The sequence below is a fragment of the Vitis vinifera genome, chromosome 5 (assembly GCF_030704535.1).
Source record: "Vitis vinifera cultivar Pinot Noir 40024 chromosome 5, ASM3070453v1".
Lineage (NCBI taxonomy): Eukaryota > Viridiplantae > Streptophyta > Magnoliopsida > Vitales > Vitaceae > Vitis > Vitis vinifera.
The window spans coordinates 9395762-9416209 of record NC_081809.1 but is presented as its reverse complement, the minus strand read 5'-3'; the positions used below and the strand labels follow the sequence as shown (position 1 = coordinate 9416209).

The 20448-nt window shown below is 33.0% G+C and overlaps 2 protein-coding genes across 3 annotated transcripts; one reads left to right on the top strand and one right to left on the bottom strand.

The window, feature by feature from the left end:
* Positions 1 to 455: 455 nt before the first annotated feature.
* Positions 456 to 11442, top strand: LOC100259631 (eukaryotic translation initiation factor). 2 transcript variants are annotated; one of them, XM_002285408.4, is made up of 5 exons: positions 456 to 787; positions 1448 to 1616; positions 1741 to 1866; positions 10928 to 10993; positions 11074 to 11442. In XM_002285408.4, exons 1-5 carry the CDS (start codon positions 582 to 584, stop codon positions 11119 to 11121), a joined length of 615 nt encoding a protein of 204 aa, XP_002285444.1. In that variant the 5' UTR covers positions 456 to 581; the 3' UTR covers positions 11122 to 11442. The 2 variants fall into 2 exon arrangements, with proteins under 2 accessions (XP_002285444.1, XP_059592909.1); XM_059736926.1 differs by having other exon boundaries at positions 493 to 787; positions 10928 to 11442.
* A 168-nt stretch (positions 11443 to 11610) lies between these two features.
* On the bottom strand, positions 11611 to 12602 carry LOC100254512 (protein PROTON GRADIENT REGULATION 5, chloroplastic). Its single transcript, XM_002285401.4, has 2 exons — positions 12057 to 12602; positions 11611 to 11910 (listed from the first exon to the last, which is right to left on the bottom strand). Exons 1-2 carry the CDS (start codon positions 12336 to 12338, stop codon positions 11806 to 11808), a joined length of 387 nt encoding a protein of 128 aa, XP_002285437.1. The 5' UTR covers positions 12339 to 12602; the 3' UTR covers positions 11611 to 11805.
* Between the last annotated feature and the right edge of the window lie 7846 nt (positions 12603 to 20448).

Here is a 20448-nt window from a genome sequence, read left to right as displayed (position 1 = left end):
TTAAAATATGTAATTTTTTCTGAATAGAAAAAAATAACATATTGTTTTTTTTTTATTTTTTAATATTTAATAAAAATAAAATACTCAAAAAATAAATAACCTAATATTTAATACTATTAAGTATTAAAGTTCTATTTAGAATTAAGTAAAAAAATAAACACCACCTAAATTTATTCGTGGTAGTTGGTGACATCCCTTAAGTCGTTGAGAAGTTTATTAAAGAATACGAGATGTTGTGTTGCAGATGTGAAAATAAGTGTAAGTGTCTATCAATGTTAGTCCCGCTAGTGAAAGATAACATATGATTTAGATAAAACGGTATACTTGTTCTTTTTTAATGAATTCTCTTTATGATTTATTAGCCTTGTATTTTTGTATCTATGGAGCATCTAGTGTCAATGAATGGGACTAATATTTCACCATATCCCATAAGCAAATTACAAAAAACTTGGTTATTGGGCCGGGCTGGTCGCTTCTTTTAGATTCATTCTTCAACTCAGCCCAATCCACAAAGTTACAATCCAACACAAGCGTCGCTTGCAACGTAGTGAGAAAGAGGAAGAAATCAAAAGGGAAAAGGAATGGCGAGTGAGGCGGCAGGGATGGAGAGCGGCGCAGCAGGGATGGAGAGCGGCGCAGCACCAACGGAGGCGGCCAAGCAGCCACACAGGCTGGAGAGGAAGTGGACCTTCTGGTTCGATAACCAGTCCAAGCCCAAGCAAGGCGCGGCTTGGGGGACCTCTCTTCGCAAGGCTTACACCTTCGAAACCGTCGAAGAATTTTGGTGGTATCTCTCTCGCTCGTTATTTCTTTAATCTTTGGTTTCGAATTTTTTCTTCTGTTTGGTTGATCGGAAAACACGCAGGAAAGTAGTGGAACTTTAATTTTGGATCTTAGATTTACCCTTTTTTTTAGCTTAACACCAAAAAAAAAAAAAAACACAAAAAAAAGAAAAATGGAAAAAAGTAGCAACAACCGATCAATTGAACGATTTGATTAGTTTGTTTTAGTTTTTGTTTTCTCGGACAATGGAGGGTTAATTCTCGTGAGCTGCTTGCTTTTTCATCGGTTTGCTCTTTCGTTCGTCTCTTGGATTTGGTGGGATGTGTTCATTGGAGTTAGATAAGGGATTTTTTTTTTTATTTTTAATTGAACAAAATTTATATTGATGTTCTTGTTATGGTCTGTGTTTTTTTAATTTCTCTCGCTCTCTGTTTGGTAGCCAAAAAGGGAAGGAAATATAATTCTCAATCTTATGTTTTGGTTCCTTTGGTTCCCTGGAAATCATTGTTTTTCTTGCTTTGTTTGATTTGTTTGAGTCAATTCTGCAATATTTCCCACATTGGGATTGATTCTTTTGTATTCTTTTTTATCAATATCAGTTTTTTAAATCAGATTCATTTATGTACCTTCTTACACATATTGAAAACTGAACGTCTTTGTGCAGTCTGTATGATCAGATATTTAAGCCCAGCAAGTTGCCAGCCAATGCAGATTTCCATTTGTTCAAAGCTGGGGTTGAACCAAAATGGGAAGATCCTGAGTGTGCAAATGGAGGCAAATGGACTGTTGCCAGCAGCCGAAAGGGTAATCTTGATACCATGTGGCTAGAAACGGTAAAATGTGAACTTTGCATATAGTTTTCTGGATCTGACAATATTTTTGGGAGACATGAGCTGTTGGTTCATTTTAGAGTTGAACATATCAGCAAGTTGATAATTGATGTGTTTTATTGGGTAGTTGATGGCCTTAATTGGGGAGCAATTTGATGAGGCTGATGAAATATGTGGTGTGGTTGCAAGTGTACGTCAAAGGCAGGATAAGCTTGCTCTGTGGACTAAGACAGCAACCAACGAGGCTGCTCAGGTTCTAAGCCTTTTTCTTTATTTTTTTTGTTTATTTATTTTTTAAATTGGTATCAGTAATCTTAACTTATAGTTGCTTTGGTTAATTCATGAATGATTGTGTAGAACTTAAAATGATAACTTTTCTGTGGAAAGTGGTATGCATCATGAATATGCATCTCATATTAAGTATATTTTATAGTACATGTATAATACGTGTTATGATGTATAAGATACGGGATGTGTGCAGATTTGACTATTTTCTAATGGCTGTTGAGGAAAATTAAATTTAAACTTTACTGAAATAAAACTTTAGAAACTCATTTTTGTTTTCTTTAGCTTCAGTAGCAAATTATTTTTTTTGTGGCACCTTTTTTTAGTGTTTTTTTTCCTGTGGCGGGGAGAGGAAGGAGTTGGTGAGGGATGAACAGAGTGTTTTCTAAGGAAATAATTATGAACTTGGAATGTTTTAGCTCCAAACCAATGTAGTGATAACCTTGTAATATGTATTGCTACATATTGCACTTTATATTTGATGTATAATGTGATATATTGTGCATCATAAAGTGCAGTATATCCTAAAATATATGAGCTTTGACCCAAAATACTATGTTTTAAAAAAAAAATCCATAAAGTACCCCTATTTCCAAAATAATGCCCAATCTAATGCGTTTGCGCCACATAAATTGCCATGTCATAAAACCGTAGTTGGTAACTACGGTTTTACATTTTAAAACCAGTCAAAATCGTAGTCACCAATTACGACTTTAACTTTAATTTTATATATAAATATATATTTATATATATATTTAACTTTAATTTTTTTAAATAAAATATTATATTATTTTGATTTTATATTGATTAAAAATATGTAAGTGGTGTAATAAAAATATTTAACTTTAATTGATCTCATTATTTAAAGAATACTAATATATGAAATTAAATAATTGATGTCTTTAATTTGATATAAAAATATATTTTGATAATTTTATTAAAATATTTGGCACTAAACTCAATATAAATATAATTAGTTATAAATATACTATTTTATACCCACATAATGAAGAATATTATATTATTTTGCAACTTTGTGCAAAAATTAAAGGCAATTATGCACTTGTACAAAATATAATATGACTTCAAGTGGGTAAATAATTGGAAAATTACTTAAATACAACAAAAATATTTTTTTTCTTTCCATTTTTCTCCTTTCAAAATGGGATCAAAATGGAATGGAAAGGCTTAAAATGTTAAACTTAAAATGCCAACCTAAAAGAATTTGTTTTTCCACTTCTTAAAATATAGAATTGTAGAAAGAAAATACCTTTGTTTTTCCAATCAATTCACTATTTAGTTTAATTGTTTTGGTAAATAGATGAAAATGCTTTTGGAATATTTTTGTAAATTCATTGATAATAAGAAAAATGTTTATTATTGGGTACTAATGGGAGTTTTGGGCAAAAATGATTTCTTTAAAACAGAAAATTCATAAAATAATTTTATTCTCAAAATAATTTTCAATGAATAAACCTAATCGGGAAAGGGGGAAAAGGTAAAGGAAAGTTAAAGCCGTAGTTGGTGACTATGAATTTGACTGTTTTTAAAAATAGTCAAAGCCGTAGTCACCAACTACGGTTTTAAACTTAAAAGTTAAAACCGTGGTTGGTGACTACAGTTTTGACTGTTTTTAAAAAATAAAACCGTAGTTACCAACTACGATTTTATGACGTGACAATCTACGTGGTGCAGACACATTAGATTGGGCATTATTTTAGAAATGGGGGTAATTTATGGATATTTTTTTTTAAAACGTAGTCTTTTGGGTCAAAGCTCGAAATATATAACATTACAGCCGCCCTGTTTATGTGTGTATGACTTCATACACAGGAACAAAGTTGCATGATTCACTAGGCATGCAATGTGGCAATTAGAAAACATTTTTTTCAGGTTGTCCTTTGTTTTATCTTAAAAAAAAAAAAGAGTAGGGTTAGGGTTTGGGTTTTTAGTATTCTAATTTCTATTTTACAAAATTCCAAATCCTTCTCTCCATTAAATATTTGGATCAGATCCCATTTCTTTCACCACCTGTTTATGTTTATGCTCCCTTTCATCTTGTTTTAGAGAAAATAAAAAGCGAGTGGCAAATTACGCTTATAGTGCGAACATATATACAGTTATACACACAATTATACATATCCCCATATTCTATACAATCTGATATGCAGTTATAATTGTTTGTGCTAATAGTTTCCTTTTGATATATTGTTGGGTATTTGTTTGGAGGTTTTGTGTAGTGCTTTGTGAAACTTAAAAGTTAGAACTTGAAACTTTTGGCATTAAATATATTCAAGAATGTTATTGACAATTTGATACAAGTATATTGATGGATCCTATTGATAAATATCATATTTTAGATCTTTCTTGCAACATACCTATGTTTTATATGCGTTATATATATATATTTTTAATTTTTGAATTTTAATTTTTTTTTTAATTTTTCAATATCTGTTTGCCCATATGTAAAATACTTATTGTGCACCATAGGATAAAGTATACTACAAGAATGGAGGAAAATGATGCATGATGCATTTTACTAGTTGACGACCATGCTTTAAACATATTCCATAGGCACATATATCCGTACTGTTGAGTGACACAATGAAAATGGTATCTTATTCTTCAAGAAAAGAGTACAAAGCAAATATATAGACTTTTATCTACCTCCCCCCAACCCCCCAAAAAAAGGCTAAACTTCTACCAAATAACTTCTAATAACACACCCCCTCAAGCTGGGGCATATATGTTTTACTAAGACTTAGCTTGGAACATATGATTGAAAGAAGATTTCTCCTTAAAGCTTTAGTAAACACATCACTCAATTGATCTTCAAACTTGATATTCGGAGTTATCACTTTCTTGCTCATTACAACTTCTCTAATAAAATGATAGTCCACTTCAATATGCTTGGTTTTTTCATGAAACGTTGAGTTACTGACAATGTAAATAGCAGCTTGATTATCACAATATATAGTAATAGCCTTTTCAAGAGAATATCCAAGGCCCTATAATAGGTTTTGAATCTACATTAACTCACACATTGTATGTGCCATAACCTTGTATTATGCTCCAACCTAACTATTACAGGATGGTAACTAGATTACCACAAACAAATGTATAATACCCATTAGTGGACCTCCTATTAGTTGAGGATCCTACTTAGTCCACATTCAAAAAACTCACAATGTTAAGGTTGGAGTTGGACCTTCTTTTATAGAGTACTCCCATACCTATAGTACCTTTGTACCTTAGGATTCTACATACTACTTCTAATGAATTTGCTTAGGTGCTTCCATGAACTGACTAACTGTTTCTAACAGAAAAGTAATGTTAATTTGTCAGGTTTAATAACTATCAAATAAATGAGTTTGCCCACAAGACTCTGATATTTTCTTTTATTCAAAAGTACAGGGCTCTTATCTCCATTAAGGTTCACATTTTGCTCCATTGGAGTCTTAGCTGGCTTTACTCCTCACATGCCATTTTCATTATGCAAATCCAATGCATATTTCCTTTGGGACAAAGCAATCTCACCTCTACTATGTGCAACTTCAATCCTAGGAAGTAATGTGATAACTCAAGATCATTTGTTTGAAAGATCCTTTTCAAGTAATCTTTCACTTTTTCAACACCTATAGCATCACTACTAGAAACAATAATATCATCCACATATACAATGAGTACTACTATGTTTGTTTCCCTCTTGAGAACAAATAATGAGTGGTTAGAGTTACATCTTCTAAAACCAAATGATAGAATAACGATACTTAATTTATTAAACCGAGTTGGAGAAGATTGCTTTAATCTAAAAATAGCCCTATTTAGTTTGCAAATTCTAATTTTTGACTCCCCTTGAGTAATAAACCTATGTGGTTGCTTCATATAGACTACCTCACTTAAATCACCATATAAGAATGCATATTTCAAATCTAATTGATATAGATGCCACTCGAAATTAATAGTTAAGGAAATCAAAATACAGATTGAATTAAGGCAAGCAAGAGGAGAGAAAGCCCCAAAATAGTCCACATCATATGTTTGAGTATATTGTATACCTTTAGCAACTAACCAAGCCTTCAACTATTCTATGGTCCTATTTGTGATGATATTTAATAGTAAATGCCCAATGACAACCTATAACATCCTTTCCTTGAGGCAAATCAACGAGTTCCCATGTGTAGGGAATTAAACCGAATTCCCAACCAGTGAGAAACAAAAAATAGAGAAAACACACGCCAAAGAAAAAACAATCACACACACAAGACAGTATTTACGTGGTTCGGCAATTTGCCTACGTCCACGGAGTTGCAGGGATATCACTATTATCAGGGAAGAATACAGAGTACAACCTAGCGGCTACAATATTCTCTCTATATATATAACACGACAACCCCACCACACTAAAAAACCCTAATTACAAAAGGTGGTTCCACAATGGGCTAAACGAGCCCAACAGGCCTCAATAAATCTCCCATTAAAAAGCCATGCAATATTATTCGGGTCGGGTCGTCAAATCGGATCAAACAAAACTAGGCTCCACAAAGCCCAACACCATGTACCTTTGTTTAAGAGAGCATGCATCTCCTCTTCTATGACCTTCTTCCATACACTGTTACTTAGAGCTTCCTTATAAGACTTAAGAGTGGAAATAGAGGACAAGACATGAGCAAACCACCAAGGATAGTGAGTACAATTAAGGTTGCCTTTCTTAGGTGCTATAAGAAGGTTTGGATCATCAAGAATTAAGGGAACAAAAATAGGTGGTGGTATGTGATCATCCATTAACGAGTCTGGGGGAGGTAGAAATTGAGTTTGATATACTCCACTTTCTCTAACTAGTCTTTTTTGTGGATACAAATGTAATGGTTTGTCAGTCTTAGTACAAAAGTATCTATAACAACAAGAAGAGTGATAAACTTAGACTGAGATAGGTTATTTTCTAATTGTAAACCATGATAAGAAAAATAAGTAGTCTTAAAGAGTGTTACATTAGCACTAATAAAGTATTTTCGAGACACAAGATCAAAGCATTTGTATTCTTTCTAAGTTTTATAATATTCCAAAAATACACATTTGATGAATCGAAGATCAAGCTTGTCTTTTATTTGGAGAAAAATTATGACCAAAGAAAACACATCCAAATACTTTTGCAAGGAGAGAAAATAGGGGGTGATCAAGAAATAACATAGAATATGGAGTCCTTTGATGCAATATAGAAGAGAGTAACCGATTTATCAAATAACGTGCAATTAGAATAACATCCCCTTAGTAGGATTTTGGAACTCGTATGAAATATAATAGAATGAGCAACATCCAATAACTGATGAGTTTTCCTTTCAGCAACCTCATTCTATTGGGTGTATATACAAGGAAATTGGTGCACAATTCCATTTTTAGTACAAAAAGAGGAAAGAGAACTATCATTATATGCAAGGACATTATTGGATTGAAGAATACCAATTGAAATACCAAATGAATTTTTTATTTCTTGTAAAAAATTTAAATAAGTGAGGTACTTCAGACCTTCTCTAAACAAAATAACCAAGTGACTTAAGAACAATCATTAATAAAACTAGCAAAGTACCTAAACCCCTAAACATTAGGGATGCAACATGTACCCTAAGTATCTAAACAAAAGGATTTGGACTCTTATCATTAAACCTAGATGGAAAAGATAACCTATGATGTTTGTCTGGTTCACATGACTCACACTTAGGCTTATTGGGCAACTTTGGAGACAATTCTGAGGAATATACCTGCTCAAAAGAAGCATGACCTAATTTGTAAGGTCATTGGAGAGGAGTAATAGACAAGGAGAGCAACAACTTCTGACATTTTCTACCATGAGACTGGAATATAGATTGATTATTGAGATAATAAAGCTCATCTCACTCAAGTCCTCCACCAACCATCCTCTTCGTTTGGAGATCTTGAAAAACACAATGAGAAGGAAAAAAGATAGCAACACAATTAAATTGCTTAGTAAATTGAATAACAGATAATAAATTAATAGGAAATTTAAGTACACATAGAACAAAATTAAGTTTAAAAAGGAGATGAGAGAATGAGATGGATCAACCCTTGACCAAGAACAAAAGAAGAAAATCCATCAGCGAGCAGAATTGAGGATGTATTAGAGGACTTAGTTATGTGAGAAAATTGGGAGGATTCTCTAGTCATATGATAAGAAGTTCTAGAATCTATAACCCAAAGGGAAGAAGAACAACCATAATTTAGAAGAGCATGTGTGTCTGAATGTGCTAAGGTAGCAGTAGGAGCAGTAATGTTGGATTGCAAGGAAATCTTTGAGGATTGTTGTACCAGTTTGTTATAATCATCTAAAGATAAGGTAATAGACTCACTGCTACCACTTGTAGGTTGAACAGGAGTAGGAACATCAATTCCACCATTGGAAGAAGGGAAAACCTGATTAGCCCATGTAGGAGGACCAAACTTATCCCAACATTTATCAGATGTATGATTTGTTCTACCATAATGTGAGCTTTGCCTGTCACTTCTAGCTCTGCCTCTGCCTCCTCCTAAACCTCGGCCTTGGCCTCAAATAGGAGGACCACCTTCACCATGCAGAAGTATCGTTAAGACATTCCTTGATGAAAAGGACTATAAATGCCTTAAGCATGAAATGGCAACTTCTTTCTATCAAGCATACCATGTTTGACCTCAACATGTTCAGAATCAAGGATTGAAAGAAATTTAGCTACCTGGAACTCTTCCCTTTGCCTTCTTTGAACCTCAATATCAATAGGCAATGGGTGATACATATTCAGACCCTCCTACAACCCTTTGAGAGATGCATGGTGCTCACTCAAAAGTTTGGCAAAATATTTTTTGCTTAAAATTATGCCTCTTTAACTACATCCCATATTTGCTTTGCAATTTCTAGAAACATGAAATTAGCACTAACATTGAGTTCTATACTGTTCTACAACCATGTCATTATCATGAAGTCATCCTGTCATTCACCAAAACTTTTAGATTCTTGGGGAGGAGGATCTTCTATGAGATGTTTTGGTTTTCCTTTTGTCACAATTGCAACTTTAGCCCATAATAAATAATTAGGTCCTTTTAGTTTTACTGGAATAATTTGAATGCCAATGCTATCTTTAGATTTATGATCATTACTAGACGTCATGCTTGCACTTATAATAGGAATGAAGGGATGTTAGGAAACTTGCAACGCTAACACATACACTACATTTGCATCACAAAGTACAACCAATCGCATAGGCGCTCATGCTAGAGGTCATTGTAGCAATATTATAATAAATCACTGTAGCAGAATCACTATAGCTCAATCCTATGGCATGTATTGTAGCATTACATTGTAACGCTCTTTTTTTAGGGCTACAGTTCTGAATTAAACTTGCTCCAATACCATGTTAAGTGAAAAAGAAAATATTGTCTTATTCCTCAAGAAAAGAGTACAAAGCATGTGCATGTATATAAAGAATTTTACAAAAAAAAAAAACAAAAAGACTAAATTACCCCTTCCAAATAACTACTAATAACTACACATTCTATTATGTTGTTATACTTGAATATTCTTTTAGTTTCTCTTTATGGTATGTTGATTGGGATTTGCAAAATTTGGAACTTTTGGACCGAGTATTTATTAGAAGATTTTTTTTCTTGGATTTTATGATCAAACTTTGCATTAAATGTTGTATTTTGTAAACTTAATTTCATCAATCCTTTAGGCTTCATTTGGACCTTAGAGAGTTTGAAGGGAAGTACAAGGAAAAGAAAAAAAAGAAAAAAGTAAAAAATGGAAGGAAAGAAAAACGGTAGGAAAATAAAATGTAGATTTAACATTAATAAAGTGTTTTTACATGCTTTTCTCTATTTATTTATATTATTTTCTCTTCCATGTAAAGAATGAATTGAAAATTCATATGTTTCTAAATAATCTTACTCATAAATCGGACATCAAATTTTGGATCCTTCATTGCTATTTTCCTTTTGTTAGTACTTTGTGCGATCCAAACAGATGTTTAATGAATCATGAAATTGGTTATATATTGCTCTATATTTTCATTGTAGGAATATCTCTGTGTTTTATTTGTGTGAATCAATTTCCCTATACATGGGGGAGAGGGGCCAGGGGCAGGAGTCATGATATGATACGATACATGATTCAGAAAAGTAGTTTATAAATTATAATGCAACTTTAGATGGTAACTACCTGTTCATGTTGCTTGTTTTTGTGAATTTTCTGTTCTACCATTAGGTAGTGACTGCTCTTCTTCTTTAACTGTAATTCACTTTCCTTATTAGAATTATAAATAATTTTGATGGTTAAGCTTTAGTTTATAATTTTACAGAAACTTCAAACCTTGGAAGATATGAAAATTTACTGTGGTTATTGTTGTGGAAAATTGAGAAATGCAAGGAAACTATTTTTGTTGAAACTTCATGGAATGTTAAGCATACAAGCAAATGATTGCACCTTACATAAGGAAAGAGTTGTTTAATAGTATATTTTCTGCTTATTCTGCAGGTTTAAGTGAAAATAATGTTCTATGTTTCCAGTCTTGGTTGTTGGGCTTGTATAGGGTGGTTTGACCACCAAAATACTATTGGGTCCTTGCCACATTCTCCCTCCACCTGTGGGGAATAAAAGAAAAAGGAAAATTTCTTTATTTTGAAGGATGGATGACCTCTTTATGAGCTCTTTAGGTTTGATGAACAGACTTAGGTTTCTCTTCTTTGGTGCCTATCTTCCATTGTAATTTGGTCAACTATTTCATGGATCTCTTGATTGTTGCTTTTGCCTTTTTCTATCAATTATTCCATGCTTCTAATAAAAAAATAAAATAAAATTAAATTATTCCATGCTGGCATTTTCTATTTGGTCTCCAATTTGCCATATCCAGTGACAGAGATTTTGGTTGAAGTTAACAGCTTTAACATTTCTAAATGCCCATTCTTGAACAAAATATCACAATGATTTTAAATGCCAAAAAGGCATGTAATCTGATAAATTTGATTTGATTCTTGTTGTGCAGATGAGCATTGGAAGGAAGTGGAAGGAGGTCATTGATGTCACTGATAAGATCACTTACAGCTTTCATGTAAATAGCATTTCATATTTATCTCATGAGTTTGGGAAGAAGTCCTTTTCCTCAATCACGTTGGTTTGGTTGTGTTGCAGGATGATTCCAGAAGGGAAAGATCAGTCAAAGTTCGATACAACGTGTGAGCACGTGTTGGTCATTTTGTTGTGTGAGTTTATCTCCTTGACGAATCAAGATTGCGACAAACACCAAAGAGGCATTACCATTTTGTTCGTTTTCTTTTCAATATAAAACATTAGTAATTGAAATATTTTTCATGAATGACCCATGCGGTTGATGGATGTAATGTAATGGATTCTAGTTTTGTCCACTGCCTGAGGCTGTTTGCCATTCCTTATAGATATTGCAATGGGAAAACCTGACTTGCTTGTTTTCTGGGTTCTCCCCTACTTCTTGTAGCTTTCCATCAATTACAATGATATCTCTGCTTTAAGTTTTCTCCTAAATTCTAGGAAGTAAATGTTAAATATGCACCCACTGTTATTATGAAGCTGTGAGAGTTGGTAATGATCAACAGGATCTCTATCTTATAATCCACCATTCGAAAGGGCAAAATAGGAGATATTTAATGTACTTTCATGATTTCATAGGGTTATGGAATTGATTACTTGAAGTTAGACAGAATTTTCTTATTTTTTATAAAGCACATTGCTGATACCTTCATGACCTTTATCCCAGTAATTGAAAAATGAAATACTAGAGCTAAACTGAATACATATAGCATGCTCAGGGAAGCCCAGACGAAGAAAGTATTTACATCTGGAAATCCATAAAAGAAATTAAACATTTCTCAAACATTTTATATTCCATCATGCAAGGAACCCAAGTCTCTCTCCGTTCTTCTTTGCCAGTCGAATCAATCCTTGTCTCTGCTTCGCGTCCGCCCCTATGGATTTGCAGAATTCCGTGATTACCTAACAGTATTCAAATGAAAGATAGAAAAAATGAGCATCATCATAGGAAATAACATCCTAAGAACCTGAATAATAAGCAATTCAATGATGAATTTCACCTGAAAAAACTAGGATTAAATGATAGAGAGATTGGGGGGAGGATTCACCTGTGAGTGTAGAGCAATTGCTTTGCCCCTAAGCTGATTGAAGGTCTTCTTTCCAATTATATTACGCGTGACGACAACAATTGGAGCAAAAAGACCCTTTCCTTCGTTTACATTCTTCATCATGGGCCTGAGTCTCACCGGCTTTCCCACTGGAACATTGGTCCGGACCGACCTGGCTAGCGCCGCATAGTCTTCGCCCGCCATGGAAGTTCCCCAGCTTCCATGGAAGGAAGAAGTACACAAACCCCCTTTAAACCCCGTTGCACAAACCGATGTAGCCATTGAAAACCAGAAGAAACAACTAGTTCCTCTAGCTACAGATATGTAGAGCCTCTTCCTCTGCTTCTCACAACTTGTGGTGCAAGGTTTTGATGGCTTTTCTCTGCTTCAGGTTTTTTCTTCTCTTTCTTTTTCTTTTTGTTGTTGTGAAGAGATATGTTTTGGTGTAATTTTGAGAGCCTGTGGTTTTTATTGGACCGAAGTGTTGAGAGTACAGGAGGAGGTCTGAGAGCCACACATCCTGATGGCTTGGATTTTTGTGCGGCTTTCCTGAACGCGTATGACACTTGGATGTTTTTCTCTTTATGGTCCCCATTTTCTTGGTAGAAGATCTGAATCTGCCTCCCGATGGCTTTCTCTTTCTTCTCAATGGGACCCCCTCCATGGATGATCAGTGATCGCAACCGTCCAACTCAGAAACTTCGTTGGGTTTTGTGACTAAGTATAACGCATCCGACGGTGTTGAAGTTCCCAGGACTCCAACGTTTAGACCTCACCATTTGAAAGAAGGTCACATTCCCACTTGTCTACCATCACCTGCATGTGAACCAAATTGTTGGAGAGGGCCGGTGGACCGCAACCATGCTATTCTCTTGAACCTCTGTTGAACATGAGAAGTATGAATTTTTTGACCATAGATGTAGGCATCATAGGAAGGTTCTAAGAATAGAAGCTGTTACGATCGAATTTGTGCTCTGTAATTGTAGAAAAAAACACGTGTTAGTGTTGAACATGTATTTTCCTTGTTAACGTTGTCTGTTTCCCAAGTTAGCCAACAAGTGTCCGGTTGTTAATGTGAAAGGAGGAATTTGGGCAGTGTTGCTTTCTAAGTAAAGCCTCTTCCACCTTTTCATAAAGTTGCAGACGAGAGGCACTTTGTGTGAAAGATGGTTACATTGAGAATGATGATCACCATGGCTGATTTAAGCCTTTGATCTTGTCCTAGACCAGACTAGAAGTTTTAAGGTATATCATAAGTTCTAGTTGGAACCAAACCTAATAACTTATGTTAGTATGTGACAGAAATTCCTTCATATCTTTTTCCAAAAATTGTTGTTGATTTCTATTGTTTCATATCTATTATATTTTGTATAAAAGTTATTCTAATTTTCTATTTTTAAAAACAAAAAAAATAGGAAGTACATTCAAATAAGCATTTAGTTATATATTTTTAGACTTTCAATACTTGCACATATGACTTACAATTTTTAAAACAATGGATGTGATAAAAAATTAATATGATGAAGTTTAATAGATTGTAAAAAATAAGAGATAGTTATTAATTGTAAAAGATAGAAGGATTCAAGAAAGGAAGAAATGTGGAGTCAAAACTTAATGTCCTAAAAGATAAAAATATTTCAAGTTTGTACTGATTTTTAAGAAGTGAAATGAGAAAAATAGAAGTAGTAAAAAGGTTCTTAATACTGTATTATGAAGTTATAGTTGTTATATTATGAATTTTTGTTATATATGTATCTTTGTGTGTGTGTATACTTTATCAATTATTAATTTATAATTCTTTTGGCCCTTAAAGATTTCTAAAAATATTATTATCTTATACAGTTAATGAGGCTATTGATTTAGTACATTGACCCAAGTTGGAACTAGACGATTTTATTATTTAAGCAAAGTTATTGATTTATTAAGATAAAATTTAACTATTAAATTTCTTGTATGCATTTGCTTGTTTGGAAGTTTGGGATGTCTCCAAAGAGGGAGTACTTCACACAAGCATGGGTAACCTCATTGGGGATGGGGTTGTGGGGTTTCCTTTTAGTGAAGTCTTCTTGTTGGTTTGTACATCTTATAACTCCCACATTCATCCATATTACTTTAAGGGTGCATAATGTGTGGTGTAAGTACAATATTCAACTATCCTACCAAATCATGAAAGAAGAATCCAAAGAGATAGGCTACTTCATTGGGGATGGAATAGTGAAGTCTTCTTGTTGGTTTGTACATCTTATAACTCCCACATTCATCCATATTACTTTAAGGGTGCATAATGTGTGGTGTAAGTACAATATTCAACTATCCTACCAAATCATGAAAGAAGAATCCAAAGAGATAGGCTACTTCATTGGGGATGGAAGGTTGTGGGGTTTCCTTTTAGTGAAGTCTTCTTGTTGGTTTATGCATCTTATAACTCCCACATTCATCCACAATACTTTAGAGGTACATAGTGTGTGGTGTAAGTACAATATTCAAGTATCCTACCAAATCATGAAAGAACCAAAAAAAAAAAAGCATTTAGCACACAAATATCCATGCTAGGACAAGGATTATACAAGTGTTCCATTGATCATCATGTCTCTATTGGTACATCCCCAAGACTTGCTTTTGTGAAAAACTAATTTTATAAATATCGTAGTTACCACTTATTTTATTATTATTTTAAGAGAAAACAAAATAAGAAATAAAACCCTAAAAAAATTGACTTATTGTTTTGGAAAAAACATATCTTTGAAAACTCGAGTCTAAGTTTAGGGGTTAGGTTATTTATTGAGAATGTACCATAATGGTAGCACCCCTTTAAGCCTTAAAATTGGTCTCTATTAAGTAAGTTGAAGTAATTATGACAATCAATAGGTAAATTAGTAGATACCATAAGTCAAAGTATATATCAAAACATGCACACTCAATAAACAATAATCACAAAAAGTAGAGAACATACCTTTATAACTTGTTAAGCGCTTCCATAAAACAAAATAATTAGTTCACAAGCAACAATATCATAACATATACAATATGCATTCCACCCAAGATCAATAAGCAATGACATATCAACACAAAGATCAAATAAAGCAAAGCTAACCAATAACGTGAAATAAGCATACATGCTAATGCACACAAAGAGGTAAATGAAGGAAGCGTATCTTGATCAATGTTTTATGAACCGGACCGGTCATTGAACCGGAAAAGTTACCGGTTCACTAGTCGAACCGGCGGTCAAATCGATGACGTTATAAATATATATTTTATTATTTTATATATTATTAAAAATTAATAAATTAATAAATTCTATCTAAATTTTGATAGCATCTACTTTGTTTGTTGAGTTTTTTCACAAAATTTTTTACCTATAGAAGTCATCAATCATCATATATGATATCTATAACACAATATAAGATGTTATACATTCATAATGTCAATAAACCCAATATTTTATCAAATAATCAAACCATTGCTATCCTATAATAACCAAATTATCAAAGAGTTGTTAACTTAACATATTGTCCATAATAGATAATACAAATGTCAACCACAACACTTAAATAGTTACTCAAAATATAACAAGTCAATGTTTGAATATTCATGAAGATTTTTGCATACTAATAAATATAAAATTCATGTCTTCATTCATTTTGGAAATTGGAATATGGATATTGAAAATGAACATCTAGAAAACCAGAGTTCTCCACATCAAGCCCTTCTATAGTCACGCCGCCACCACCATCCTCATCATTTACAAAAATATTGAATATATATCAACAAGAAATCATTTTTGAAGAAAAAAAAATAATTATTGAACTTTTATAAGTTTAAATATTCTACAAACCAATGTGAGAACTTGAACCTTCCACTTCATTTATTGAAATTGACCATTCTTCATATAAAAGAATTTCCAATTTTTCAACATCTAGCTCTCCTGGCTGATCCTCTTCAACTATCCAAAAATCAGTCTCATCAATGCATGCATAGTCAATGGGATGATAGATTCTTTTCTTGTTATAGAACCTAAAAAAGAAAAGTATATAATTATTCATAATTGTGAATAAAAGAATTTAAATTCAAAACAACTAAGAAAACATTTATACCGATTTTTTAGCCGCAAATTATAATGAACATATACAAGATCATTAAGCCTTTGATGTTCCAATCTATTCCTTCTTTTGGTATGTATACGTTCAAAGACACTCCAATTCCTCTCACATCCAGAAGACGATGCAATTTGGCTCAATGTTTGAATGACCAACTTTTGCAAATGTGGTGCACTGTATCCATGTAGCCTCCACCATTCATCTAGTTACCATTTCACATTAAAAATAAGAACAAAAAACATTAACAAGTTTAAAATATTAAATAGTAAGTAAGTAACTAATGAAAAAGAACAAACACACTAATAAATGAAAATAATCTTTTACTAGGTTGAAGTACTTCACGTGAAGAATAAGCAAGGTCTTTTCCAAAACCTCCCAATTGATCACGAAACAACTTTATTTCATTCATTGTATCAAGCTTGCCTTTAAGAACTTTCTGATCAATAACATTCATGACACCTCCAATAACGGTTGGCTTATTACAAAAGTTTTCTTGATCATATTGGAAACATGGATTCGATTAATAAGTTGCTGAATGAATGCTTTTATTTAGTTGTTGATCCCAACGTTGCTTTATGATTTATGTACAAGGCTTGTATAGTTTTTTGTTATAGTTAAACAATTTCTTGATGCCTAAACGAACCCTATACATGCCTTCATACACATATCCCATCAAAAGCCTCTCATCACAATCAACAATACGCAAATTAGTGGAGACATAAGAGTCACAACAATCAAACAATCATTCTAAAATCTATTATCCAAGATAATGGAAACTACAACTTTGCTTTTATTATCCTTTGAATATCTAGAGTCCACAAAGATTAACTTACTAGTCACCAAAGCTTGCAAGTCATGTTTATGATCATGAAGACTCTTGAGTGCAATGAATTTAGTAGCAAAGTAAGTTGCACCAGGTCAGAGAATCTCCATCCATCCGACTCTTTTTTTCAACCAACTTAACAAAGCAACATGATTATAAACAAAAATTGTCACCTTTGATGCCCGTCTTACAAGTTCAACAACATGGTCCATCTTACCAATATCCTTAAAGATCAAATTAAGACAATGAGCTGCACAAGGTGACCAATTGATGTGTTTATGCTTCTAAGAAATCAATCTCCCCGCTGCCACATGATTTGTTGCATTATTAGTCACTATATGAACTACATTGAGGGGACCTACCCATTCAATCACCTCATCAAATAATAGGAACAAATTAGTTGCATCATTGACAATGTCTGAAGCATCAATAGATTTCACAAACGATATTCCTTCAGGACAATACAGAAGGAAGTTGATGAGTTTTTTTGTCTATTATCTGTCCAACCGTCACCCGTTATTGTACACCCAACTTTTGCCGAAATTGCACGATAAGAATCCACAAGTAACTGAACTTCCTTCTTGGCATCCTTTAAAAGATTAACTCGCAACTGATGATAATTTGGACCTTTATATTTAGGACCAATTGCAGATATAACATCTAACATTGACTTGAAGTAGAAGGAATTCACAGTATTAGTAGGAATGCATGCATTATAAAAGAATCTCCCAACCGTCATATATGCTCTCCAAATAGTTTTTTTCCCAACTAATACACTCTTCATGGAAGACTAAGCTCCTTGAGTATTATTGGTACAAAATCCTTATTAACTTATGATTTTTTTCTTTTTCCACTACTAACTGCCATAAGACTTTGCATTTCTTGAACCTCTTCTTCACTTTCTGCCACATCCCCTTCAAATTGTGACACATTAGGACCATAAGGATTTCTATATTCATATGCTTCTTGGGTTGCTTTCTTGGAATTCACAAACTCTTGCAAAGAATTTTCCATTCAAAATCTGACATCAAGAGCAACCAATTTACATGGACCAATATCTTCTTTCACTCTAGCAAGATATGGTTTCATTCTATGAATACCCTCACCTTTTGTAATCTTTTTACAATATAAACAAATAAGAGTTTTCCTTCCATTTGCATATCTTTCTTCAGAAACATGTTCCTATGCAAGGTTGGTCTTACTTCTAGTTGTTTGTGAATTGGTAGTTGAATCTTGACCAGAGGATGGAGTCAAGTTTGATTCCATTTTTTATTTCTCTATCAAATTAGAAACAAAAATCTCACATTAATCTAGAGAATGAAAGTCATCAACAATTTAATGATTTATAATCAAGTCATCAATAATTTATAAAAATTGCATATTAATCTAGAGAATAAAAGTCATTAACAATTGAAAAAAATGAGAAATTTACTTTCAAACCAAACATTTATCTAAAAATTATAAATTGTTGTCACCACAGCCGGGGAGAGCGGGGACTTTGTGAACATTTGAAAATTGAAAATTCATATCTTGCCACCATAGCCCAAATGCTCAGTCAAATCTCACACTCTCTTTACTTCATCTCGAAAATATCAAAATAGTCTATCAAATAGGGGTTGCATACATCATGAGTTTAAAATTTCACCAGATAAAATTTGTTTTTAAATAGTAAACACATATTTAAGATTTCAAATGGGACTAGTTAGGAAGACTTGAGTCGGAGGAATCATGATTCATGACTAAATATACCAAGTAAGTTTCGATCTCAAGTGTTCAAATCATCTTACAGTTGGATCAAGGTATTAACCGAATGTACCATACCACATACCATAAGGGATTAAGTAAATAACCAAACTGAGATAAAACCAATTATAAATGTTGGCCTCAATATCATATAATATATAGGTGGCTGGTTGTAAACTTAATATAATTGGCAAAAATTGAATATTAATTGTTAAATCTAAAAAATAAATTTCAAAACATTTAATAATAAATATCATACCTTGATTTGCAAGTTGCAGCTATTGGCCGGACTTCAGAGTGGAGGCTTACAATAGGGTAGGAGAAGGGGGAGGAAGGGGGTTACAACTGGCCGAAGGGGGATTACAGTGGTAGGGAGTGGCTTGCCGGCTTGCAATGACACGACAAAGAAGAGGCGACGGTGTTACGGTCGGTGGAAAGAGATTTTGCACGGTGAAATGACCGGACGATGGGAGCCTGTTGCGGCGTGTTGAGGACGGGTGGCAGCTGTTGCGGTTTGGAGAGTAAGGGTTTGGAAGGAGTTTTTATATCCTCTAAAACAACGTCGTTTTGATGCTGAAAAATAAATAAATTTAATCGAACTGATCGGTTCATCCGGTTCACCAGTTGGATCACCGGTTCAGTTGATCCGATCTCGGTTTAACCTGTTTTTGATCTAATTGACCGGACTGGACCGAAACCGTGACCGGCCGGTGGTCGGATCAGCCGGTTCGGTACGATTTTTAAAATCATGATCTTTATAGCATTTAAAAGCACTTTTATAAAAGTTAAGTAGCAAGTAATAAATATCAAATTGCACTATAAGTACTACATATCAATAGCATTTCAACACAACAAACTAACAATTGCAGACAAAATTCACCCATAAACCTTAATTTAAATAAAAAAAGAGGGGAAAGTTTGTGTACTTAGTTTAGCAAATATAGCGTTTCTTCCAAGGGCAATATTTAATTTATAAAATACAATAACATTGACTTTAAAGGGCAAACTTAAATCTAACCAATGAAATGGATATTAATAAGAAATTAAATATGATTAAAGAAACATGATCAAATTTAGAATCATACAAAATCATAATGTAATTTAAGGTTATTTTGTTTGATTAATCCTATGCTACTCCTTAACTCAATAGTTCCTAATATTGTGAAGATTTGAAATATTCCCTAAATAATTTAAGCTTTAGCTTAAGAATTCGTTATTTAAGTAAATGGAAAATCATATAAGAGGAACAAAATTCATTTGATATGTTGGGATTTGTTGAGTCCCATTTTGATCTTCATGAATTGATCCATAAGTCTCCATTAATTAGAGCCATGAAATTCAATTTGTATATATCATTTTTTAAACATTTTTTAAACATGCTTGCCAAATGAAATTAGGCAGCATATATTTTCCAAGAATATTAGTTTTGTGGCCTAAGGGAACTGAATTATTTTGAATGGAAAATCAAATGATTATAAAAGGGGTTCAAAACTAATTTTAAAACAATAGATTATTTAACATGTATAAAGTGTCATTTTGAAGTTCAATGATTAAAGAAGATAAGGGTGAGAGAGTTCTTGAAAAACATTAAGGGATATTTTATATCTTATATGAAAATGAGAAATCATGTTTTTCTAAAATAGAGAGTTTTATTCCAAAACCTATTGTCATGTAATTTGTCCACGGGCTTTCAAAGAAACATAATTTATATTTTCACAATCAGATT

What these genes read in the sequence shown, in the direction of transcription:
- LOC100259631 (XM_059736926.1), top strand. Translation starts at nt 582, where the DNA reads ATGGCGAGTGAGGCGGCAGGGATGGAGAGCGGCGCAGCAGGGATGGAG. An exon ending in ACCGTCGAAGAATTTTGGTG is followed by an intron (nt 788 to 1,447) that starts GTATCTCTCTCG and finishes GTCTTTGTGCAG; the next exon opens with TCTGTATGATCAGATATTTA. An exon ending in CAACCAACGAGGCTGCTCAG is followed by an intron (nt 1,867 to 10,927) that starts GTTCTAAGCCTT and finishes CTTGTTGTGCAG; the next exon opens with ATGAGCATTGGAAGGAAGTG.
- LOC100254512 (XM_002285401.4), bottom strand. Translation starts at nt 12,338, where the DNA reads ATGGCTACATCGGTTTGTGCAACGGGGTTTAAAGGGGGTTTGTGTACT. An exon ending in CAATTGCTCTACACTCACAG is followed by an intron (nt 11,911 to 12,056) that starts GTGAATCCTCCC and finishes GAATACTGTTAG; the next exon opens with GTAATCACGGAATTCTGCAA.